Genomic DNA, 21476 nt, shown 5'->3' with positions numbered 1-21476 from the left:
GGCAGTTGTGATGTGCTCAGACCAGAGTCTTTGGGTTCTGGAAGCTCTGCAGCCACGAGGAAACAAACTCTTGTGGCTTTCACATCTCTGGCTCTTGAAGGACTCACTGTGTCCAAGTTCCAGCCGGCCCTTGATGACTGTGTGGCGCAGGAACCCAGCGGGGAGATGGCCCCCAGCAGCCCTCAGGCCAGTGTGGGTTTGCTGAGCCGGGGCCTCTGTGTGCTCCACGCTCTCCCAAAGTGTGGGCTTCCTTTGCTCCAGGAAGTGTTTTATACTGGATCCCAACCACGAGGGAGGGTGTGTGGGTGTGTGGGAGCACTGGGAGTGGATTCTTCAGCAGGATTACCACACACACCACTGGCAGCAATAGGGAAGCCATTTCTTGAAGACAGGTTCAAATCAGGGACTTGGGAAAGTTTGTTTTTTTCACTTTCTCAGTCTCCGCTTTCTGTTTTATAGAGGAGATCTTACCTACCTCATGGAAAAGTCATGAGTGTTAAACAGGGAACTTAGGTGAAGCGCCTGGCACAGAGTACTTCCTGCTCCACGTCCAGCGCATGTGCCTTGCTGCCCCTGCCTTCCTGTATGGCCCGCCCCCTACCATCTACTCTCAGATCCCGGGGCTGGGGTTGGGGGTGGGAACTCACCTCAGAAGATCCAGGATGTTGGTAAGTAGGGTGAAAGGAATTGTTATGTAGACCATAGGCTGCATTTCTCACGCTGGGATTTTCTCAGAAATCCTCGTGGAAGGAGATCACGAGTGCAGGTGCTGAGTGGGGGTGTGAGTGACAGGAAGGCCAGCGCGACCGAGAGTAGAGCGATGGAGGCACACGGGAGCCACTGGTGGCTTCCAGGTTGGTGGTGGTGGTGCGGGTTATCTGGCTTCACCCTGGCTGCGTGTGGAGGACGGGTGGGGGGCTAGGGTGGACGCTGGGAGGCTGGAGGAGGCTGTGTCACACTCCAGGGGCAAGGTGCTGCGGACTCAGAGGGGGGCTGCAGTGAACCGGACGAAAGTGGCCAGCGTCATCTTTCTGATGGCACCACAGGCCTGCTCGTGCCTTTCAGCCACCTTCCTCACCCGTGCCGGGAACAGGGTGCTGAACCAAGTCCCACGTGTACAGAGTGTGGACATAAGTGAAGACCACTCAGATGAGAACAGGCAAGGGCTGTTTATTCAGAGCTTGCTCTAGCAGGGGGACTTGTGTTTTGGAGACTTGCTGGCAGGCAGAGGAGTGGGAAAGCTGTATAGAGGAACAAAGGGAAGGCTTCAGCTGTGCCCTGATTGGAGGCCGTCGGCTCGGGAAGCTGGAGGCGAGCAGTCTAGAAGCAGGACAGGCTGTGATTGGTTGGGGGAGCACACTGGCTTTCTCTGGTTGGTCCTAAGTTGGAAGCAGGGACAAAAATTAGGGAAGCTGTCAGTTATTAATCAAGACCTGGTCATTTTTTTTTAATATAGATTATTTTATTTTATTATTTATTTTTGGCTGCATTGGGTCTTCATTGCTGCGCGCGGGCTGTCTCTAGTTGCGGTGAGCGGGGGCTACTCTTCATTGCGGTGCATGGGCTTCTCATTGCAGTGACTTCTCTTGTTGCGGAGCACAGGCTCTAGGCGCGTGGGCTTCAGTAGTTGCGGCACTCGGGCTCAGTAGTAGTGGCTCGCGGGCTCGAGTGCAGGCTCAGTAGTTGTGGCGCAAGGGCTGAGTTGCTCCGTGGCGTGTGGGATCTTCCAGGACCAGGGCTCGAACCCGTGTCCCCTGCATTGGCAGGTGGATTCTTAACCACCGTACTACCAGGGAAGCCCAAGACCTGGTCGTTTTGAGCCAATTATTACAGAGGTTATGGCTGGCTTCCTGAGCTGGTTGCTAGAGATAGTGGTCTGACATCCTACACGTCTAACTTATAGGTAGCAGGCTGGCTTCCTGGGCTGGTTACTCTAGGTGGTGGGTTGGTTCCCTGGGCTGGTTGCTGCAGATTGTGGATCAGAGCCCTGTTTCTATAACGTTTATTGTCCGTTTGTATATTCAGTCTCTCAGAAGAAGGTGTGTGACACAGTCTGTTCCTTTGAGTTGTTTGCAGTCCAGCTTCTGAGAAACCACAACTGCTTATCCGGTGGGTCAGGGGACGGAGTGGCCTCTGCAGTCACCATGTCTCTTTATGGCAGGGCTCCAGCCCACACCAGAATTTGAAAACTGTTGGAGTGTCATTGGGATCTAGCTTACAGTCAGAGCCCTGAGCTAATCTCCGTTGTCACAAGACACTACCATTTTTCTCTTTTTTGATTCAGAGTCCTGGGGGTTAAGGCATCAAGTTATGTTGTTGAGCGTCGAAATATTTTTTTAACCTTTTATTATGGAGAAAGAAAGGTAGAGAGAATAATACAACGCAGCCTCATGTACACATCACCCAGTTAAAATGATAACTCATGACTAATCTTGTTTTATCTGTGCTCCTGATTACTTATCCCCATATCATTTTGACATAATTCTCAGACCTCATTGCATATCTGAGTAAGAATTTTTTTTTAAATGAATGCTCAGCTCCTTTTGTCACTGTGCCAGACTGAAGGCCAGATAAAGTTTGTTTTCTGGCCTGGACTTTGTCACTTACCGGCCCTCTGGTCTTGGGTAAGTCCTTACGCTCTCTGACCCTTGGTTTCCTCTTTTGGAAAACAGACTGTACCACATACTGGCTCCCCTTGGCGGTCGTTCGTGAGGGTCTGATGAGATCCTGAGGGAGCAGAACTTTAGCACGTGGTGATGTGATGTACGGATGGAGAGAACGCTTTGTCTAACCTGTCTGCCGCGTAAAAGGCTGCTCTCCTTCTGTCTCTGCTCTTCCCAGCACTGTTCACTAACCGCACTGTGGAGGTGCCATTGTCAGCTCCCGTCTTTCCACTCACATGCCTGAGTGTCGAGGGGATCATCTTCCCCAGGCAACTGAGGTGAAAGCCCTAGGCTGGGACGCGACCCCTCACACACCTCTCTGGCCCAGTGTGCCTGCCTGCCAGCCTCTCCCAGCCCAGGGGTCTGCTCTCGGGCCTGATGTGCCCTAGTGCCCATGTCTGGTCCAGGGCCTGGGCTGCCCCGTCCTCAGCGCTCAGGAGGACCACCCAGCTGGCCCCATCAGATGAGAGAGCTCTCATGGGGCATGTTGGCCCGTAAGTGGTTTGGTCCTCTGGGGTCTTATTTTTTGCTATTATTTCCTCTGCCTAAAATAGTATTTCCTCTGCCTAAAAGTTTTCTATCTGTGGTGCCTGGTTTGGAACAAAACTATCTGTTGTTCAGAAGTTCGGGCAGCAGACTTCCTGCTCCCCAAGTATGCTGTGAACCCTGGGTTCCAGTAGGCTTCTGGGAAGCAGAGACTCTGATTAACAAGAAGAGGTTTGTGGGTTAAATTAAAATTTATTTTAAAAGAAGAGGAGGTAACAGTGGTGGCCAGAAAAAACGACCTCTCAAAATGAATTGAACCAGCTCTCACTCCTCAGAGAAGTGTCCCGTTTGCTCAGTGCTACCCCAGCCAGGCCACTGCCCTGAGTCCCATTTTTTAATTGCCCCAACAGAAGGGCATTTCCTGCTGAAGAAAGAGCTATTCTGTCCTGAGTCCTTGGCCTTTAGTTTAGCTCCTCCCGCAGCAGCTCGTGTGACCCTGGCCAAGTAGTCAGGGCTGGAGGGATGATGGATGTCGGCCAGGCACAGCCCTGTACGTGGCCTCGGGGCACAGCCCTCTGGCGTCAGCAGCCGCCTCTGGCGTCAGCAGCCGCCTCTGGCGTCTTTCCCAGGCACTGCTCAGACACTTTCTGTCTTTCTGTATTGGCCGAGTCCCTCTTTGTGACCCTGAAGGCACAGTGCCAAGTTCTGGAGGAATGTAGATGTGACCTTGGTGGGGTCTGGGGTAGGGAACGTTCCCAGAGGACGCTTGCTCTGCTCCACAGAGGCTGTGTGGCTTCTGGCGCAGGAGCTTGGCCTGGGCTCCATTTGCAGCGCTGGGCGAGTTGTTTAACCTCTGGTATGTAAGGGCGATGATAACAGCTGACCTCGTGGGGTTAGTGCTCTTGCAGCGACGCAGTGAGCCAAGCTGATGAGCAGTGCCCAGCGCGTACTAAGCTGACGACAGCCCCACATTTACGGGCCTGTTGTTCTCAGCCCAGCAGAAGCAACCTCACCACAGCGCATAAGAGAGGCACAGCTCCAGCCTGCTTCATGGAGAGAGAGCACGGGTGGCACCGCAGATCTACAGACCCTTGCTTGCCTCAGCCGTGGTGCTGACTGTCCTGGTTAGGGTGTCTCTTTGCTCTCTGAGAAGAGGCAGCTGTGGTAGGTCCAGGGCCTTGTTCCTTACCTCTTATAGCTCATCCCATGTTGCTGACTGCTGGTCATTGGTGTGGAGGGCCCCAGCCTCTGATCCAGTTCTACCTGCAAAAACTTGGTATTTTGATACTTACCTGAAGCGTATCTTTTTTTCTCAATTGGTTCGGGATCTGAAGGGAGGAGCAGTGTTATTCGTTAGTTCTCTAAAGTCCCTCGAAGTGGTAGAACCAAGATTGGAAATAGTTGCCTCAAAATCATGTGATATGGTCTTTATCTCACGCACGGTATCGCGACTGTGGACTCATAGGATATTGGGGCCAAATGGATCCTCGGACACTGCTTTAGGCCCAGTGTGTTCCTACAGATTTGCCAACTGTAGCTTTTCCACCATGGGCTCCAGGAAGAGGGGAGGGAGAGGGGGCAGAGCAGTGAAAATTAGCTGGTTTGAAGACTTGATTTTGGGAAGCACTGATCTGATGTTACCTTGCCACTTAACGGGCCTGTCAGGGATCTTGGTAGCAAGCAAGAGTTCCCAATTCTGGCCAACCTGAAAAGGAACGTGTTGGGAGGCTGTTGGGAAAGGAACACACGGGACTGACCGCTGGCTGGTGGCCAGACTGGGGAAGGGGCCGGAGCCCCAGGGCACCAGGCACAGGAAAGCACAGCAGCACCTCTCGGCCAAAGCCCTCCTCCCCTCCCCCTGCGCCGACTGGGCTGGACCCACCTCCCGCCATCCCTTTGTCCCTTGCTCAGATTGAGAGGGTGTCTGACAGGCTGAGCACGGGTTCTGGCCCAGTGTTGGCTGACCTGGGACCTGGCCTCTGCAGGTTCCTGCTCTCTGGTTTTCTGCGTATGGGATTTGTTTTCCCACCAGAATCACACAGATGGGGGAAAGAAAGACTCTTTGGTAGAGTCTATTTAGGGAGTGGGGCAGCCAGATTTGGTAGCTGGAACAAAGTGTGATGGGGAAGGAAGTGCTTGAGGACCGTGGGAGGACAGAGACAGCGCGGGTCCCTGAGCCTCTGTGGTCAGGGCCGGCCTGCACAGGAAGGGGCGTGGCCGGACGCCAGCCGGTCGGGAGCCTGGCTGGTTGGAGCGGGGGTGGTGGAGAGAGGGTCGCAGGGAAGTGTTCTCGTCGCGTGTGAGGTTGGACGTGAGGTGGCCGGTGGCCTTCAGGGATGAGAGAAAGGGAGAGGCTGGCCTGGGGGCCCACAGAGGGGCGGGGCGGGACTGGGCCGGCCCTGCTGCTGCCTCTGTGGCCCCAAGAAGTCCAGTTAGGGCGGGCGTGTGGCTGAACAGGAGAGCAGCTTCTTCCCAGGTGATGGTGCAGCGCAGGGCATCCGTGGGCAGCACGGGCAGGTCCGCCCAGGGGAGGGCTGTGGCCGAGCCCCTGACAGGGCCACTGTGCGCTGGAGCCCACGGGGGCCCCTGAGCAGGCGGCCGGCTGCTGCAAGGTCAGTGGTAGGAAGGGCTTTTTTTTCCTTAAATTGAAAGCATTCATGTTTCTGAAAAGTGAGGCTGGACAGCAAACTGGAGGTGGTGGGAGAGGGGAAAGCGCAGGGCGGCTATTAGCTCATCTCCGTGCGGACGAGGAAAGTCCGAGGTAGCAGAATGCTTTTGATCTGCCCACAGAGTACGTTTTTCTGAACGACACCCAGGAGAGGCCTTTTCAGTGGAAAATGTGAATTGTCGCTTTCAGAGGGAGGGGGGACTTGCCACTGTGTCACCTGGGGTGGACGGGCTGGCTCCCGAGGCAGAGATCCTGTCAGTGGGCAGGAGGCGGTTCTTGGTGCCCGGGGGCCCCGCGCCTGACTCTCCCACGGTCGAGTCGGGTGCTTGGCGGGGCCGAAGGGTGTCCAGCAAGCCGGGCGCGGGGCTCGTCTGTGGAAACTGGCCCCACACACCGGGGCGAGATGCTTTGCGTGGTGTGGGAGCGGAGGAAAGCACCGGAGCACTTCGTGCCGGCGCAGCAGAGAACAGCTCGCGGAAGAAAGTGCCCTGCACTAGTCGATGGGAGTGAGGAGGAGGGCGTGTGAGCAGGGGCACGGAGGCAGGAAATGTGACCGTATTTCACTCCTCTGATCACACTTTTTCAGCAGCTGTGGCCAAATTTCATCATCACGCTACCGTTACGATTTTTGCCACGTCCATGTACCATCTGTTTATTAATACGAATTTTTTCTTTAAATTGCTTTCTTTGTCGTCATTTTTTTGTTTTTCTTTTTGGTCGCGCCACGTGGCTTGAGGGATCTTACCTGACCAGGGACTGAACCCGGGCCACGGCAGTGAAATCTCGGAGTCCTGACCACTGGACTGCCAGGGAATTTCCTAAATTGCTTTTTTTTTTTTTTTCTTTAACTTAAGCAACTTTACTTGTAAAGGAAGATTAGATCCCGCCTGTGATTCACCTATTAGTATTTCTGTCCGGGTCTTTGTCATTAGCTTTTCTGGGCCTCCTCAGCAGATGCCGTGCCTGTGTCACAGCTGTCGCCTTTACATGGCTGCGACCTCCATTGCCACCAGCGTGATCTTTTATTTTTTTAAACTTTCATAATATTTAGCTATACAAGGAGCTTACAAGTACCTTTTTAAGAAGCCAAACAGATAAAGTTCAAGTGCCCTGGGATGACCCCCTCATTTTAGTTCCCTTCCTAGCAATGGCCTTGTTCATCAGTTTGGTGGGTAACCTTCCTGGCCTTTTTCCTGCATATATTGGTGGTTTTATTATTGTTTTTAACATAATATTATATTGTCTGTTTTCCTGCTATTTTTTTCTTACAGTGATTTTTCTAAGGCACAAATCTTTTGAAATTAATTATTTTAATAAGTGAAAACAGTAATACATACGCTTGGTTTAAAAAAGTCTCACAGTACAACAGGGTGATTCCAGGACCCAAGGCTCACCATGTCTCTCCTCTGCTTCCAGCTCTGAGAGGCTCCCATGTCCCACAGGAGGAAGGGCACACGCCCCCCCCCCCCCCCCCCCAGCCCATGGGGCCCTGGGCCATCTGGCTCCTGCTTCCTGCTGCTGCCGCCGCAGCCCTCCCAGCCGTCCATCCACCCCAGCCCCCTGCAGTGCTCCCCGGGCCCTGTCCGTACCCCCTCCTCTGACAGGCTGATGGCCCCGGAGAGGGTGCTGCTGCCTTGTGCGTCACCAGGGGCAGCACGGGGCGGCTGGCATACAGGTCAGGGGCTGTGGCCGTGCTGTCAGGGCTCCCCGCTGCTCGCCGTGCCTGGCGGTGTAACGCTGGGTGAGTGAGCCCCCCTCTGCAGGCAGGATGGGTTCATTACTGCGTGAAGAGCGCTCAGATCAGGGCCTTCCCCGGGCTGGGTGCTCCGTGTGAGCTGTTGTGTGAGCTGTTGTTCTTACCTTGTGGTCGTTACTCTTCACTGTCGCAGCCCCGGGCCAGCACAGGCGTGTCAGTGTTCGATCTGTGTTTGGATGTTGAATAAAGGGAGGAAGGACAGAGGTGGACCTGACGCGTGCGTGAGGACAGGCAGGGGCAGAGGCTCTACGGAGGAGTCAGGCTGCGATGCCCACTGCACTGAAGTGCTGAGTGGGGACGGTGACCGGGCGGCAGGGAACTGGGGCCGGGGAGGAGGCCGAGGGCTGCCAGCCAAGACAGGAAGACCTCGGCAGGCTCAGACACCATTTCCCAGGCCTTTCTACTTCACAGCGCTGTCTCTTTGCTCCAGGAAGACAGAAGCCGCAGGCGTTGGCACTCACCCAACAGGGCCAGGGCCTTCGCCCATTTCTGGCTTTGCTGTCTCGTGTTCAGGATGATGGCGGGACTGAAACAAGCTGCACTTTTTTTGATGGAGCACCCTCCCCCTTTTTGGCTTTTGCCTGTTTATTTCCAGGCAATGCTACCGTAGAAAAGCTGGAGGACTTCATCAACAACATTAACAGTGTCTTGGAGTCTTTGTACATCGAGATAAAGAAAGGCGTCACGGAAGATGACGGGAGACCCATTTACGCGCTGGTGAGTGCAGACAGAGCCCCCTGGTGGATGTGTGAGGGACTGCAGTGGAGACAGCCCCGTGCCCTCCTTACTGGGGCGAATGCAGGTGCACCCGCCTCACCAAGGGCTTGGAGGGAGAAAGGGATAAAATGCCTTTTCATTTAGAACAAGACATAGAAGCTGGGAAAAGAAACAACGTGCGTGGCCGCTAAGGACTGAGACATATTTGGGGCCTCCTGTTTTCAGGTTTTCCCTCCCAGCTAGGGAAGGAGGTGAAATACAAACCCCCATCCTTGGCTCGGGAACCACCTTAGGCCGTCAAAGGAGATCAGGCTCCTACCCACCGGGCCCACACAGAAAGGTGCTCTAGCCCAGGGTTTCCCAAACGTTGTTCCATGGAAGAAAGGGTCATGGAGTCAAATAACATGGAAATGCTGGGTCAAATCGGTAAATCAGATTTATTTACTGCTAGACTTCCCAGTGCCTTTTGCATTTGAAGCTCCGTTAGCACGCAGACAAGTTTCCTGAATTTATCTGAGTTTGGAAGATACCACACAATCTTGGGAATTCTAAAATCTCTGAAAATTAGACATACTGACTGAGCTACAGGTTTAAGCCTGTAACATAAGACCGGTTACAAATTTATTCCTGTGGCCCACAGTGCCGGGACACAGGTGCTCCGTGACTTGGCAAGGCAGGGAGGGAGGCGGGGAGGGAGAGAGCGCCAACAAGTGAATTAACTGACAAGTGAAGGGCACAACCTGACCCTCACGCTGACTTATTTTTTAGGTGAATCTTGCAACAACTTCAATTTCTAAAATGGCTTCAGACTTTGCAGAGAATGAGCTGGATCTGTTTAGAAAGGCTGTAAGTACAGTAGCTCCCATTGCCCAGCAGCTGGGCTTCTTGTGGGAATTCCTGTCTTTCACTGGAAATGGAAACTGCAATCTTAGAGGGTCACCAGTGCTGCCTGAGAAAGCCCTTTGCAGAGGGATGTCACCGAGCACCTCGCCCAGAATTCACAGCTGCCAGGTGATTGCTGGGGAGGTCGCCACGGCTGCCTAGGAAAGAAAGGCTGGTCCGGGTTTGACCCCAGCTGGTTGAGCAACAGTGGGCCTCCTGGGTGGGTGAGGCAGGTGAGCAGGTGTCAGTGCCTGGTACCGCGGCAGCGTCGCCCGGGAGCTTGCTAGAAAGGCCGAATCCCAGTCCCCACCCAGACTGCATTCTAAGAAGGTGCCCCCGATCCGTTTGCACAGGCACGTTTGTGAAGCGCTGCTCTGCCTGCCCGGCTTTGGAGCTGCTCACTCAGCCACCTTGTCACTCACCGGGCTGAGTGCCTGGTCGAGACAGTGCTTCTCAGCTCTGGCTGCACCGTAGTAACTGGGGAGGTAAAAACAACGCAGACATTCTGGCCTCAGGTCAGGTCTGTCGAGTCCAAGTCTCTGAGGACCGAGTCCTGGAATCCTTCCTTTCTAAGCCTCCTCTGGGGACGATCAGCAGCCGAGGTTGAGAATTGGGCTCTAAGATGCCGGACACACCTATGTGTGCAGGAAACCTGTCTTCCCAGCGGCTGTGCCCTGCTGTGGGCAGAAGTGTTAGGGCAGTTGGCCGGCCAGCCTCTCCCGGCCCTGCGTCCACCTTTGAGTAGGAGGGGTGCCGCCCCATTTCCTTATTCATTCATTCCTCAGCTTCTCCACCTTCAGGGAGGTGAAGTGACCCTTCTTGATTTGGGGGGCATTAAGGTCATTCATTTGGGATGGTGTTACAGGAGAGACTCTTGGGTCAAAACTGTTCATGGCTTTGGATGCATATTATTAAGTTATTTTCCTGAAGAGTCCTGCAGTTCTGCCTGTGATATGCATAGTTTCACTGCACCCCTGCCAGAAATTGGTATTATTGCTTGAAAGTTGTTTTTGCCAATTTAATAGATGAATGTGGTTATCTATTTCTTCCAGTTGGAACTGATTATTGACTCGGAAACTGGCTTTGCATCTTCCACAAATATTTTGAACCTGGTTGATCAGCTTAAAGGCAAGAAGATGAGGAAGAAGGAAGCCGAGCATGTGCTGCAGAAGTTCGTACAAAACAAATGGCTGATTGAGGTACTTCGTGCCGTGGGTTTTCCAGCTTGGCTCACTTTTTAGAATGCATCACAGTTTTTCCTCCAGAACCATATTGTATCTAATGGATGTCTGTTGAGCCAGGCCCGTTCGGGTCCCTTCTCTGCTTTGAGGCCCACAGTGACCCTGCAAGGACGACTGGAACCTCCTGTTCATTCACGTGACCTGGGGGAGCACCAGCTGGAAGTGGGGGAGCCCCAGCTGGAAGTGGCAGAGCCGTGGGCCCCAGACTCTGCTCCCCAGGCAGGTCATGTAGTATGGCGGGCAGGAGCACGGTGCTAGCGTCAGCCCTGGGCCTGAACCCCGGTGCAGGTGCCCCTGCGTTCCTGTGAGAGGGGGGTGATAGCGTGCACCTCCGGGTGTGTGAGGCGCGGGGCGAGCCGGTGTGTGTCGGGTCCCAGCGCTGGGCCCCCACAGGAGTCACCGTCCCTGTCGTGGTTATCGCTGTCAGCGTCGTATTATCCAGGGCCAGCGCTGTTGGGCTCTTTCACTTAGATGGTGGCCCTTAAAGAGCAAAGAGGACGTGTAGACAAGCGTTTGGAGAGGGGCTGTAGGAATCTGTGAGAGGTTTAAGTTTCTCGACGCCCTGTGTCTAATTCTGTTGGCTGGAGCAGTCAGATGTTTCAGTTCTTTTTCCACAAATGCACCACCGTTTCTAAGAAACCCGAGTCAGACAGGCTCAGCGCTGCCTCGTGCACCACAGCCCTGCCCCTCGGGGGCCAGTGTCTGGGCAGGACGTGCTGAGATAGTCCCTCAGCTTCCTCATTTGGCGGTCAGCCCCTTGGCTGGAGGCCGCTGCTGTGGTGACATGATGCTTCACTTCCTTTTGGGGTGGAGCTCACCTCTGGAGTCCTGGCGACAGTGTTCTGAGTTACTGATCTCAGAGGGTGAGCCGGCCCTGGTAGTCTGACCAGAAACATTCAGTGCCTGAGGTACTTGCCTGATGGGAGGAAATGTCTGAAGAGGCCACAGCGGCGGGGAGCTGCTAGTGGGTGCCAGCATCTCTGGGCGTGTCTGCGCAGCATGTGCTTGGGTCCTCCCAGCCCCCCTGTGAGGGCGGGGAGCCCCTTAGCTATGTTTTGTAGCTGAGCCCACTGCAGCTCCGTGATCTGGGTGAAGTCCCACACCCGGCAAGAGGCAGAGCATGTTCAGGCCCCAGCTTGGGTGACTGCAGGTCCCCATCAATTGCTTTGTCACAGTTTTTCTTCCTCTCTGGGGTGGATTTGGCAATATGGAATGTTCTCGGGCAGCTCGGGTCGTAACTGACCATGCTCCGTCCTCGGGCCAGGCTTTCTAAGGGCGGGGACTGTTATTTCATCGTTGTACTTCATCACTCCTGGAGGTACTACTTCCTGAACGGTGACTGGGTGGGTAGAGGAAGTTCCAGAGGAACAGCATTTATCTCAAGCTTACCCCCAAAATAATACAAGAAATCCTCGTAGATTAGGAAATACCAGTATTCATACGGGACCTTGTTGATACGAACACCCGTCATATCCCCCGAAGCTCACCCTCCGCTGCCCAGGCGCAGCCTCTGTGCCCGGCTTTGGGCCCCAGGGTGGTCGTGTGTGTCTAGCACATGCAGGTGCTGTCCCACCACAGTGCAGGGCTGTGTGCCCGACTTTATCGGGACTGATGCTCTGCTGCCCAGAGCAGGGACGACAGAAGGAAAGAACGCCTCTGGGATCCACTGGACTTGCCTTGGGCCCTGCCTCCCATGCTCTCTGCTTCTTCCTCAGTGAAGTGGAGACGCTGGTGCGTCCTCCCAGGGCTGGGGGTTCCCTGAGCACTGGCCTCTGCAGCCCCGAGGGCCTCCGGGGAGCCCCCTTGCTGCCTGACTCCTCCGGCCTCGTGTGGACAAAGGAACAGACCCGGGAGGAGGTGGGGGGCATGGTGGTGAGACACCCCCAGGGTCCTCCTCCGGCCGTGCCTGTACCTCTGGCAGTGGCTTCTCGCCTCTGAGCCCGTTTCCTGTCTGAAGGGTGAGGACGGTGGTGGCGCGCAGGTGTTTTTGTCACGAGGGCAGGGTGCTTTCTGAAGTGGTCAGCATGGCGTGGCCGTGAGTTCTGTGGCACTTGCGAGGAACAGCTGAGGGGCTGCCAGGTGAGTGCTGGCCAGTCCCCCCGACCAGCCTTCCTGGGGCAGCACCTTGACCGGAGGGACCATGTCTGAGTCTCATCCTCAGCCTCTCAGAAACGGGACTTTCCTCAGAAGCCATGCTGTGGGGGAATGTCACCTGGTGGCACTTTGTTACGAAAGTACCTGGAGAGCCCTGCCTGGTACCCTGCGCAAGGCTCCGCCCTGGCCTTGCACAGGGTACGGAGGTGCTGAGGCACCTGTGCAGCCCCTCAGGGGGCCCTGGCCTGGAGGGTGGTCAGGGTCAGCAGGCGAGGCCCCAAGATATGGAGGCGGCCTCGGAGAAGGCGTGGATCCTTGGAGCTTGGGTGTCTGCTGGCAGCTGCGTCTCTGCGCACCCTCGGCACCAGTCCCCGCTGCAAGAGCCCAGCTCAAAGGATGGCTGTGAGGCCTGGGAGGTCACTTGGGTTTGGGTCTTCCTTGGAGATCCAGGGCAGGCCGCCTGTCCCGGTGACGGGGCCCCGAGGATGAGTGGCGTCATGAACAGCAAGCACCGGGCAGTTTCAGGCAGCTAGAAGACGTTTAGTAACTGCAACTCGAGCCTGACTCTGAACTTGAACTTGCTCACCCCAGCTTTGGGCGTTCCTCCTTGGGATCGATGCAAGGGCCACAGCGCTAACAGAGCAACCTGCCCTCTGCAGAGGAAGTGACACTCAGCTGAGGGCTAGATAGGAGGCACCTGGACGGGGGGTGGGGACCATGGTCCAGGGCAGAAGGAGCAGCCTGTGCCCGAGTGGGCATGGTGGGCGCAAGGAGCTATGGCTGAGCGCTCTGGAAGAGGGGACGAGGTGAGCCTGGAGGTGGGCAGGAAGGGGTTCGGTTCTTCAGCCTAAGAACGGCAGAGCATCACAGGGCTGGGCCCCGCAGAGCTCAGGTCGCTGGAGAGGCTTGCAGAGGAGCAAGGGTGGGCCCAGAGGGCGGTTAGGAGGGTGAGGGTGGCCGTGGAGGTGGAGCGTTGTTACGAACTTGGGAGCTTTTGAGAAGGTAGCAGCCACAGGACCCAGGACAGCCTGGGAGGCCGCCCTCCCGTGCCCAGCACCTGCGGGGCACAGAGCTCCCGTCCGCTTCCTGGCTGGCCCGACAGCCTGTGGCGCGGGACACCAGTGCCTCGTGCTGGGCCTCCGTCCACTTGTGACAGTCCTCGGGCTGCATCCTGCCTGCCCGCCCTGCTCCCGTAGTCGGCGCTCCTGCTGACTCTGCACCCATTTGCCATGTCTCCCTCTGGCTGGTCACCCACCTGCCACTGGAGGCCCAGAGTGAATGCACTTCCTGGCTGGGTTACGGTGGGGAGGGGGTGTGAAGTGGGAGAAATGGGCCCCGCTTGTTGCAGGCGTCAGGTGGAGAAGAGCAGAGACGCGAAGGGGCGCTGGGCTGACCCAGCAGCCGCAGGTTCCGGTAGCGGCTTCTCCTGCAAGGCCTGCGACGTCGGCCTGCCCCAGCTGCCCACCGGCCCTTCAGTGCCCTTTGCCCAGGAGCCCCACCGGCAGCTCCTCCTCCCCCAGCGCGGGCAGCGGAGGGGAACGAACATGGTTAAGAGGTTCACCTCCCGCTTCACTAGTCGGTTTTCATGAATAACGTCCGTGGGCCTCTGTGACCCCTGCCTCTGCCCTGTGAGCCGGCCGTAGGGCAGTTACCACAGCCAGGTTTTCTGTACGTCCTGGCTTTCCAGCGTGTCTGGTTGGGGGAACCGGGACGCCCCACCAGCCATGCCACCCAGCCACGCTGGGGGCCTCCCTGGACCGTCTCCAGCGTTGTCTGTAAAGTGGCGCGGCTGGAAGTGATCACGGAGGGTCCCCTCGGAGGCTCCAGGCAGCAGGGCTGGGGGCACCTGCTGTGCTGCTCCCTGGGGGTGGGGGTGGGGGGCGCTGGGGAGGAGAGGAGGAAGTGGGCGCTTGGGTAGGGGGTGGAGTTCATGCCGTGGGATCACTGCCTCCCTTTCACGGCCTCTGTCCTCATCTGGGGGGCTGGGCAGGCCTCACGTGGGGCTGCCGTGCAAGATCCGTGATTCCTGTCTGTGAAGGCACAAGGAAGGCGCTAAGAAGATGCGGGGGCGGGGGTCCAAGTTTTCACCGCTAGAGGCTCTGCAAGAGGCCGGCGTGGATGCCTGTTGACCGGGGTTGGTGAAAGCCTGTGCGGCGAGGGGCGTGTGGACCTCTCCCCGTTTCTGGGCCTCGGGCCATGGGAGCAGAGATACAGGGTGGGAAGAGGGCCAGGTGTGCCAGTTTCATAAAAGATGCCACTTCCTGTTGTGTCCCTGCAGAAGGAAGGGGAGTTCACGCTGCACGGCCGGGCCATCCTGGAGATGGAGCAGTACATCCGGGAGACGTACCCCGACGCCGTGAAGGTCTGCACCATCTGCCACAGCCTCCTCATCCAGGTACCGCAGGGCGGGGGGCGGGCACTTTCTAGAACTCTCATTCTGGGCCCCAGGCCTTCCTCGAGCGTGAGCAGAAGGTGGGCGTCTCCTCAGAAGTGTCCGAGCATGAGTGAGCGCACGGAGGCCCGCCTCTCCTCCCTGGTCCCTCTGTTCTCGTCCCAGCGCTCTTTCTACTTTTCTTCCAGATAAGGCTCTCAGAGGTCTTCTGTGTGGTCCATATTATCTCGGCAGCTGTGTGGTGAACACCTTTCTGTCTCAACCATGGTTTCCCCGTCATCTGTTTTCCCCTGTGTAATTTGTAGGGCTGCAGAGCAGAGCAGCTGGACCGGTGCCGGGTGTTGATGTTTCCTTTTTATCTCTTTGCGATTGTCACCTACACCGGGATAGGCCTCTTTGCACGTCCATCCTTGGGCACCTGGTTGTTTTCTTGGGTTGAATTCCTGGGAGTGGAATTCCTGGAACAGAGTGCACACACGACTGTTGAAAGCTTTGCTCCACGTTGCTAAAGTGCCTTCTGAAAAGTGGCCGTCCTCACGCCCACTGCAGGACCCACACGTGCTGGGAGCCTGGGACTCAGCCTTGCTGCTCCAAGGGCCTGGCCCGCCGCCCCTGCTGCCGCGCTCTGGCCTTTGGAGTCTTGAGCTTCTTCCCCATGTGCTCATTCGTCAGATTCTTTACTAAAACCCACTGCACTAAGTTAGACTTACGGGTTGTTCTTATTATTAATCTGGGGCCTGGAAGACAAAAATACTGAGCCTGCGGGACGTTTTCCTTGCAGTTTCCTGAAGGTTTATGAACATGGTGGGTTCCACGCTGTGGCTCCACGGCCATCACCTTTCTCATTTCAGGGTCAAAGCTGCGAGACCTGTGGAATCAGGATGCACTTGCCTTGTGTGGCCAAGTACTTCCAGTCCAACTCGGAGCCGCGCTGCCCCCATTGCAACGACTACTGGCCCCACGAGATACCAGGTTCGTGTCCCCAAGCCGCTGTCTCCTCCTGGCCTCCGGGCGGCTGGGCTGGCAGGGCTGTGAGCGTGCCCGAGTTCTGGTGCCTGGCCCTGAGGGGCCACGGGGGGCAGGGAGACGGGGTGCTCCAACAAAGCTGCCACGTGCGCACAGGACCTGAGCCGCACACGCTGAAGCAGCTCTGAGTAAGCGGAGGCCAGCTTGCTTGCCCTGTTCCACAGGGCTCCCTAGACCCTGGTGGACGTCCTGAGGCACGTGAGGGTCTGGTGTAGACGAGGCTCTCTCCCCGGCAGCTGTCTCGGGAGGGGAGGTATAAGCGGTGTCCCCAGCTCCCTCTGTTTGTTTATCTGTCAACTGGGGCTAATTCTGCCTTCCTGGGGAGTAGAATGTCCCATAGGACAGAGTCCTTGGCACACAGACATGGCTGTGGATGGCAGCCGGCCACACCGTTCACAGTATTTTGTGGCTTTTCTGCGTACAGAAGTCTTTGACCCCGAGAAGGAGAGGGAGGCCGGCATCTCCAAATCGAACAAAAGGTCCTTGCGGTCCAGGCAGCACTAGCCGGCCGCCGCCTTCAGGGGAGTGCCCGGCGCGCCCCGTTTGGAAGAGAGGCATCAGTTGCGTGTTTCACGTGAATCACCTCCTTTATCTTTTACGTTCACTTCTGAACAGGTTTGGAATAAACTTGCTAAATAAGCAGCCACCTCGGCCTCATCTGTGGTCGTGTGCCCCTCTTTCCTGGGGCTCACTTGAGAGTTGGGAGCCCCTCAGCTTGGGCTCCGGAGCGGAGTGAGGCTGGCAGAGCTCCTCCCGCCCGGCACCGTCCGAGGCCACTTGCTCAGGGCGGCTTTGCCTTCGGTCCCCAGCTGTGGTCACCCGTCCCACCCACACTGGCTGGCCTGACTTGGGCTTGTGGGGGCCTTGGCCCCCTGGGCTGCACCCTCCTCGGCCCAAGATGCACCGGCCTGAACGGCATCGCCCACCGGCTCCAGGCTTCTCCCGCAGAGTCACCTTCCCACCGTGCCAGGCGGCCTGGTGCGCCCCTGCTGACTGCTCTTGCCCGCAGGCCCGGGCCACGCGATGGGGCCCCGTGTACCTCAGCCCCTCTCCCCTCTTACTTTCCAGGGCACGGCATTTCTTTCTGTCCCTGAATGAACCATCGTGTTCCTCACTGCCAGGCCTCTGCACACACGTCTCCCCCGCCTGCCTGCCCTCCCCTCGTGTGTCCCACCCTTGTCGGCAACACCTGTCCACCCTTTCGATCTTGGTTAGGCTGTCACCACCTCCACTCCAGTCCCCCACCTCCCCGCATGTCTCTGACCATCACACTTGCCACACTATTTTAACTCCCTGTCTCGCCTCCCTTCCGCCCCAGAATCAATCAGGACCCCTTCAGTCATGACAGCAAACCCAACTCAGAGTGGCTTAAACAAGGAAGGACTTGGCCAGAGGGGGTCCTTTAGGAGAGGCTTGACTTAGTGGTTCCAGTGTTGTCACCAAGCATCCATATTTCTGTCTCTGCCCTGTTATCATGAGTGTTGGCCTCACGCTGGCACCTAAAACATGGTCTTCCAGCAAATCCAGCCTCTTTCTTCAGGGTAGCAAAATGGCTGCCATACTTGCAGGCCTCGCTCACCCAGGCCCCGCCATCAGGAGGAAGAGGGCGGGTCTCACCTAGTGGCTCCCCCATCCCAGCAAACATCCAATCTGGATACCTGTGGGGGAGAGTGGGATAGTCCAATCGGCACTCTCGGCCTGGGCCACCTGTGAGCCGTGAGTGGGGCAGCCGCTCCCGAGCCACGTGGGTGGGTGAGGAGGTTCTCTAAGCAAACTGAACACGGTATCACCAGGGAGAGAGGGAATGAACGTTGGCGCCCGAAGGGCGGGGCGGCCTCCACCCGTGCAGGCAAGGACGCTCTGCCCGATTCACCTGCATCAACCGGCTGTGGAGCGGGACCCAGGTCCAGCCTGGGCCCTGAGGCCCACCCCCAGGCAGCGAGAGGCGTTCAGCTGTGAGCCAGCCCGGCCCCTGGCCCAGCCTTCTGAAGGCAAATACAAGCCTTGGTGAAGCCCTGTGGGAGCCCCGACTGGCGGGTGGGCGGGTGCAGCTGTGTGCCAGGCACGCCACCAAAACCAGCCCCAGCCAGCTTACCCAGAAAAGGGGTTTCTTGGGAGGGTCTGAGGAAGCTTGCTGACAGCAAGGCAGGAGAACCGGTCTAGAAAACATGGACCCTGGACTCGGGGATTCCGGCGGGTAAGACCCATTCCCCGGTCACGGTGGGGACGGGTGCCGCTGCACAGCAGCTCCAGCTGTTGTTCGTCCTCCCAACGCGCCCTCAAGATGCAGGTGCAGGAAGGGCTCGGGGTTGACACACCCTCCAAGGCTGCACTCCCGGGAGGAAGGGGATCCTCCACAATGCTGTTCCGGACAAGGGGGAACGGAGGCCAGGGGCCAAAAGCAGAGCAGCACGTCGTGGCCTTCCTGCCTGTCTGGGCGGGTGGCTGGGCGGTCAAGGCCAGGCAGGGTCACACCACGCAGGTGGCAAGGAAGCTCTGAGCACCTGACGCTGGGACACTGCCCTCCTGCTGCCAGTCTCCCCTGCGGTGACGCCAGCGTGAACTTCCTGAGGACCCCTTGGCATGGCCCAACCAAAGCCCTAACCCCAGGTTCCAGAGCGCTTGCCTGGCACTCAAGGCCTTTGTGGTCCGGCCCTGCCTGCCCCCGGGCACAGCCTGTCTCCCACCGCTCTGCCCTCCCACTGGTGCCCCAAGTGTGTCACTCCAGGAATTACTGGACCGGGGACACTCACCGCTCTTCCGGCCTCCGGTCTCCCCCTTCTGGGCTCTTCTCACACGGCAGCGTGATCAGCCCTCGTCTCTCCTTGCTCAGCACCTTCATCCCTCCCCCTGCTGCCACAGTTCTGGCCCTGCCAACCCCAGCTGCCCTCCCGCTTCCCTCAGCGCCCTCAGCTCGCGCTGCGCCGGCCCCGTCCTCCCTCCCAAGGCCGCGGCTTTCCTGCCTTGGGCTGCTGCACCTGCTGCTCGGAGCACCTTCCTCAAGTCTCTGTGTGAGTTCTGGATTCCAGGTCCTTCACGCTCCTACTCAGACGTCAGCTATGAAAGTCATGTCCCCAGCCCCTCCCCCGTGGCCACATTCCACCGTCACCCTGTTCTCTTGCCTTCACAGCACTTATCAATACCCGCACTATTTATTTTATTGTCCGTCTCCTCTCGGGATCCCCCAAGAGCACGAAACACAAGGAGGGCAGGGTGCCCATCCTGCTCGATGCCGCGCCCTGCCTGGCACAGGACGCGGGTGTTGAGCAGCCCTCTCTGCAGCTCCGGTGGGTGGGTGCCTGCACCTCCCCTTGGCCCTACGAGCAGCTGGTCGACACCTTTCTTCTAAGCCGCCTTCAGTCCACACCCCTCAGAGCGGAAGCCAGCCCTCCAGCCGGGATACTAGCAACACGGGAGCCTTGCCCGGAGAGCAGATGAAGATTTCATCTTCCCATCTGACAAGGGACACCTGCTCGAGGCGGCCAGGCCTCAATATGTTTTAATGAACGCTTCCTCTAGTCCCTAACTTCAGAACCACGGCGTTACAGATGAACCGCTCTTCGTCATCAGCGGCTCAGCAGGAGTGGGGCCTGCCGGCTGGGACGGATGGGCTCCTAAGGCTGGGCCACCGTGGGAGCTGGAGCCGGGGAAGGAGTGGGGGTTATGCAGGCAGCCCTGGGGTTATTACGGCTCGTCTGCAGCCCGTCTCCTCACTGACGGCGAGCCTGTGGGCATGGTGGCATCCCCATTTTATGCCTGACTGCCTTCAGCGGCGTTGATATTTGCTGTAAGTTCTTCATATGAAAAATGAGGCGAATAGCTATCAATAATGCTGGGTAGGGGAATAAACGACCTCACAAGCAATTGCTCACAGAGCCCTCGATTCCTTTCTAAACAGCTCTCGTATTCGCCCGGCCTCCACGCCCGGCCCTGGCCTGGGCTCACCCACGGCATCAGACCCACAGCCTCCCTGCAGCTTTGACCATCAGCCCCTCCTCTTCCCTGCCGAGAATCAAACATATATTCTGATGATCTCTCTGCTCAAAACTCTGAAGCCCCAAGACCTACGTGATAAGGTTCAAATTCCTTGGCCTGGTTACAGAGGACGTTAGTAGCTAGTTTCAGCTGCCCATCAATGCTTCCCACCCCCCTTCTCACAGTAACTCGGGGGGGGGGGGGCGCCTGTGAGCCAGGCCCCGCCAATCAGAGCAGCCACTCCCTGCCCCACGGCATCGCCCCAGAACGGGCAAAGGTCCCAGGCCCAATGGTCAGAACCTTCCCTGAGGTTTCTGAGCTGTGGGCTGAGGTGCTGGGATCTGGAGTTGACCTGCTGGGGCCATCTTCTCCCCCGGGGGAGAAGGCTAGCTACAAGAGGGAAGAGACTGAAGTCAAGGTCAGACCAGCAGACATGAGGTGGCCACGGAGGGAGAGAGGCCTGGTAGGTAGAGGCATGGCCCTGGGCCTCCTCCACAGCTGTTCCTGCAGGTCTGTGACACCCCTGCCCCCAGCATCCTTACCTGGCCAAAATTCAAACAGAACCACCCATGTTTTATACAAACAAAACAAATGTGTTTATGGAAAGTCTGAAGCCTGGGTCTCTCCTAGCCTAAAACCCTCTTCCAGAGAGGAGTGACCCCTGGGCGATGGAGACAGCAAGGGGCAGGAGGGGGCCTGCCAGGTGGTTCTGTTTCTTGACTGGGGGACTGGTTGCTGGGAGGGTGTGGAGCGGAAAATTCGCCAAGCTAGCGGGTCTGTGCACTTCTCTGAAGTAACCAAGACAGAAACTGCCCCAGGCTCCCCACTGCCCAGCAGAGGCCTGAGCTGAGCAAGCCGATAAGAACCCACCCCCGTGACCAGGCCATGGCCACCCCACTCCAGAGCCTGCGGGCCACGGCTGTCCTGACAGGCCAGTATTTACAACAGTAATAATCATGAAGACTGGGGACAGCCGGCTGAGGTTTGCAGCGCAGCTCTGCCTATACCGCATCCCTAGAGCCCTCTGTGGTGAGGACTAGCGCTGCCCTATTTTCCAGATGGAGACACACAGTGCAGTTTCTTGCCCCAAATCACACAGCAATTAAGCGACAGGGCCAGGCTGGAATCCAGGCAGCCAACCTCAGAGCCCAGGAGCTTCTGTGCGGGTTGTGGGCCTGGACTGTCCCTCTGGGGTCCCACCCGCCTCCCTCCGCTGCCCACACTGGCCTGGGCACCCCTCGCCCTGCGTGTGCCCGGCGAGGCAGTCCTCAGGCGCAGGCCGGGCCGGGCACAGGGCGGAGGACGTGTGACCACGAGCGCGTCTGCTTGCCGGGCACCCTCCTCTCGGGCTACGACCACCAGAAGCTGACCGAGAAGCTTAAGTCCAGAGCCCGCACGTAATGCCAGTACTTCACCGGGATGAAGAGGATCTCTCCCGGAGACAGGATGCAGGACAGGAATGGGGCCTCGGCAAACCTGGGGAACCTCTCCACGTCGGGATTCTCCACGTCAACCTGAGGAAAGCGAAGGAAGTCACTGGCCTGCTCTCAGAGACAGGGTGTGGAGGAGGGGAAAC

General features: G+C 57.6%; 3 protein-coding genes across 4 annotated transcripts in view; 2 read left to right on the top strand and 1 right to left on the bottom strand.

Moving 5' to 3' along the window:
* NSMCE1 (NSE1 homolog, SMC5-SMC6 complex component) overlaps positions 1-16571 on the top strand; it is a 37244-nt gene extending 20673 nt beyond the window's left edge. For both annotated transcript variants that reach the window (XM_059898055.1, XM_059898054.1), the window contains exons 3-8: positions 8169-8290; positions 9059-9136; positions 10225-10371; positions 14786-14902; positions 15751-15871; positions 16350-16571. In XM_059898055.1, the coding sequence (XP_059754038.1) occupies positions 8169-8290; positions 9059-9136; positions 10225-10371; positions 14786-14902; positions 15751-15871; positions 16350-16429 (665 nt within the window). In that variant the 3' untranslated portion in view covers positions 16430-16571. The remainder of the gene's footprint in view (positions 1-8168; positions 8291-9058; positions 9137-10224; positions 10372-14785; positions 14903-15750; positions 15872-16349) is intronic.
* KDM8 (lysine demethylase 8) overlaps positions 8709-21476 on the bottom strand; it is a 34621-nt gene continuing 21853 nt past the window's right edge. The window contains exon 8 of the mRNA XM_059898056.1: positions 8709-21414. Within this exon, the coding sequence (XP_059754039.1) occupies positions 21250-21414 (165 nt within the window). The 3' untranslated portion in view covers positions 8709-21249. The remainder of the gene's footprint in view (positions 21415-21476) is intronic.
* On the top strand, positions 18285-19789 carry LOC132349892 (uncharacterized). The gene is made up of 3 exons (XM_059898707.1): positions 18285-18362; positions 18483-18936; positions 19208-19789. The coding sequence occupies exons 1-3, from the start codon at positions 18285-18287 to the stop codon at positions 19426-19428; spliced, it is 753 nt and encodes a 250-aa protein (XP_059754690.1). The 3' UTR covers positions 19429-19789.

Source organism: Balaenoptera ricei, chromosome 15, assembly GCF_028023285.1.
Source record: "Balaenoptera ricei isolate mBalRic1 chromosome 15, mBalRic1.hap2, whole genome shotgun sequence".
Lineage (NCBI taxonomy): Eukaryota > Metazoa > Chordata > Mammalia > Artiodactyla > Balaenopteridae > Balaenoptera > Balaenoptera ricei.
This window is presented reverse-complemented; position numbering and strand designations above follow the sequence as displayed.

Coding starts and splice junctions, on each gene's coding strand:
- LOC132349892 (XM_059898707.1), top strand. CDS start 18,285: ATGCTGTTCCGGACAAGGGGGAACGGAGGCCAGGGGCCAAAAGCAGAG. Junction 18,363..18,482: donor TGGCCTTCCTGCCTGTCTGG/GCGGGTGGCTGG, acceptor CGGTGACGCCAG/CGTGAACTTCCTGAGGACCC. Junction 18,937..19,207: donor CACCTTCCTCAAGTCTCTGT/GTGAGTTCTGGA, acceptor CCCTCTCTGCAG/CTCCGGTGGGTGGGTGCCTG.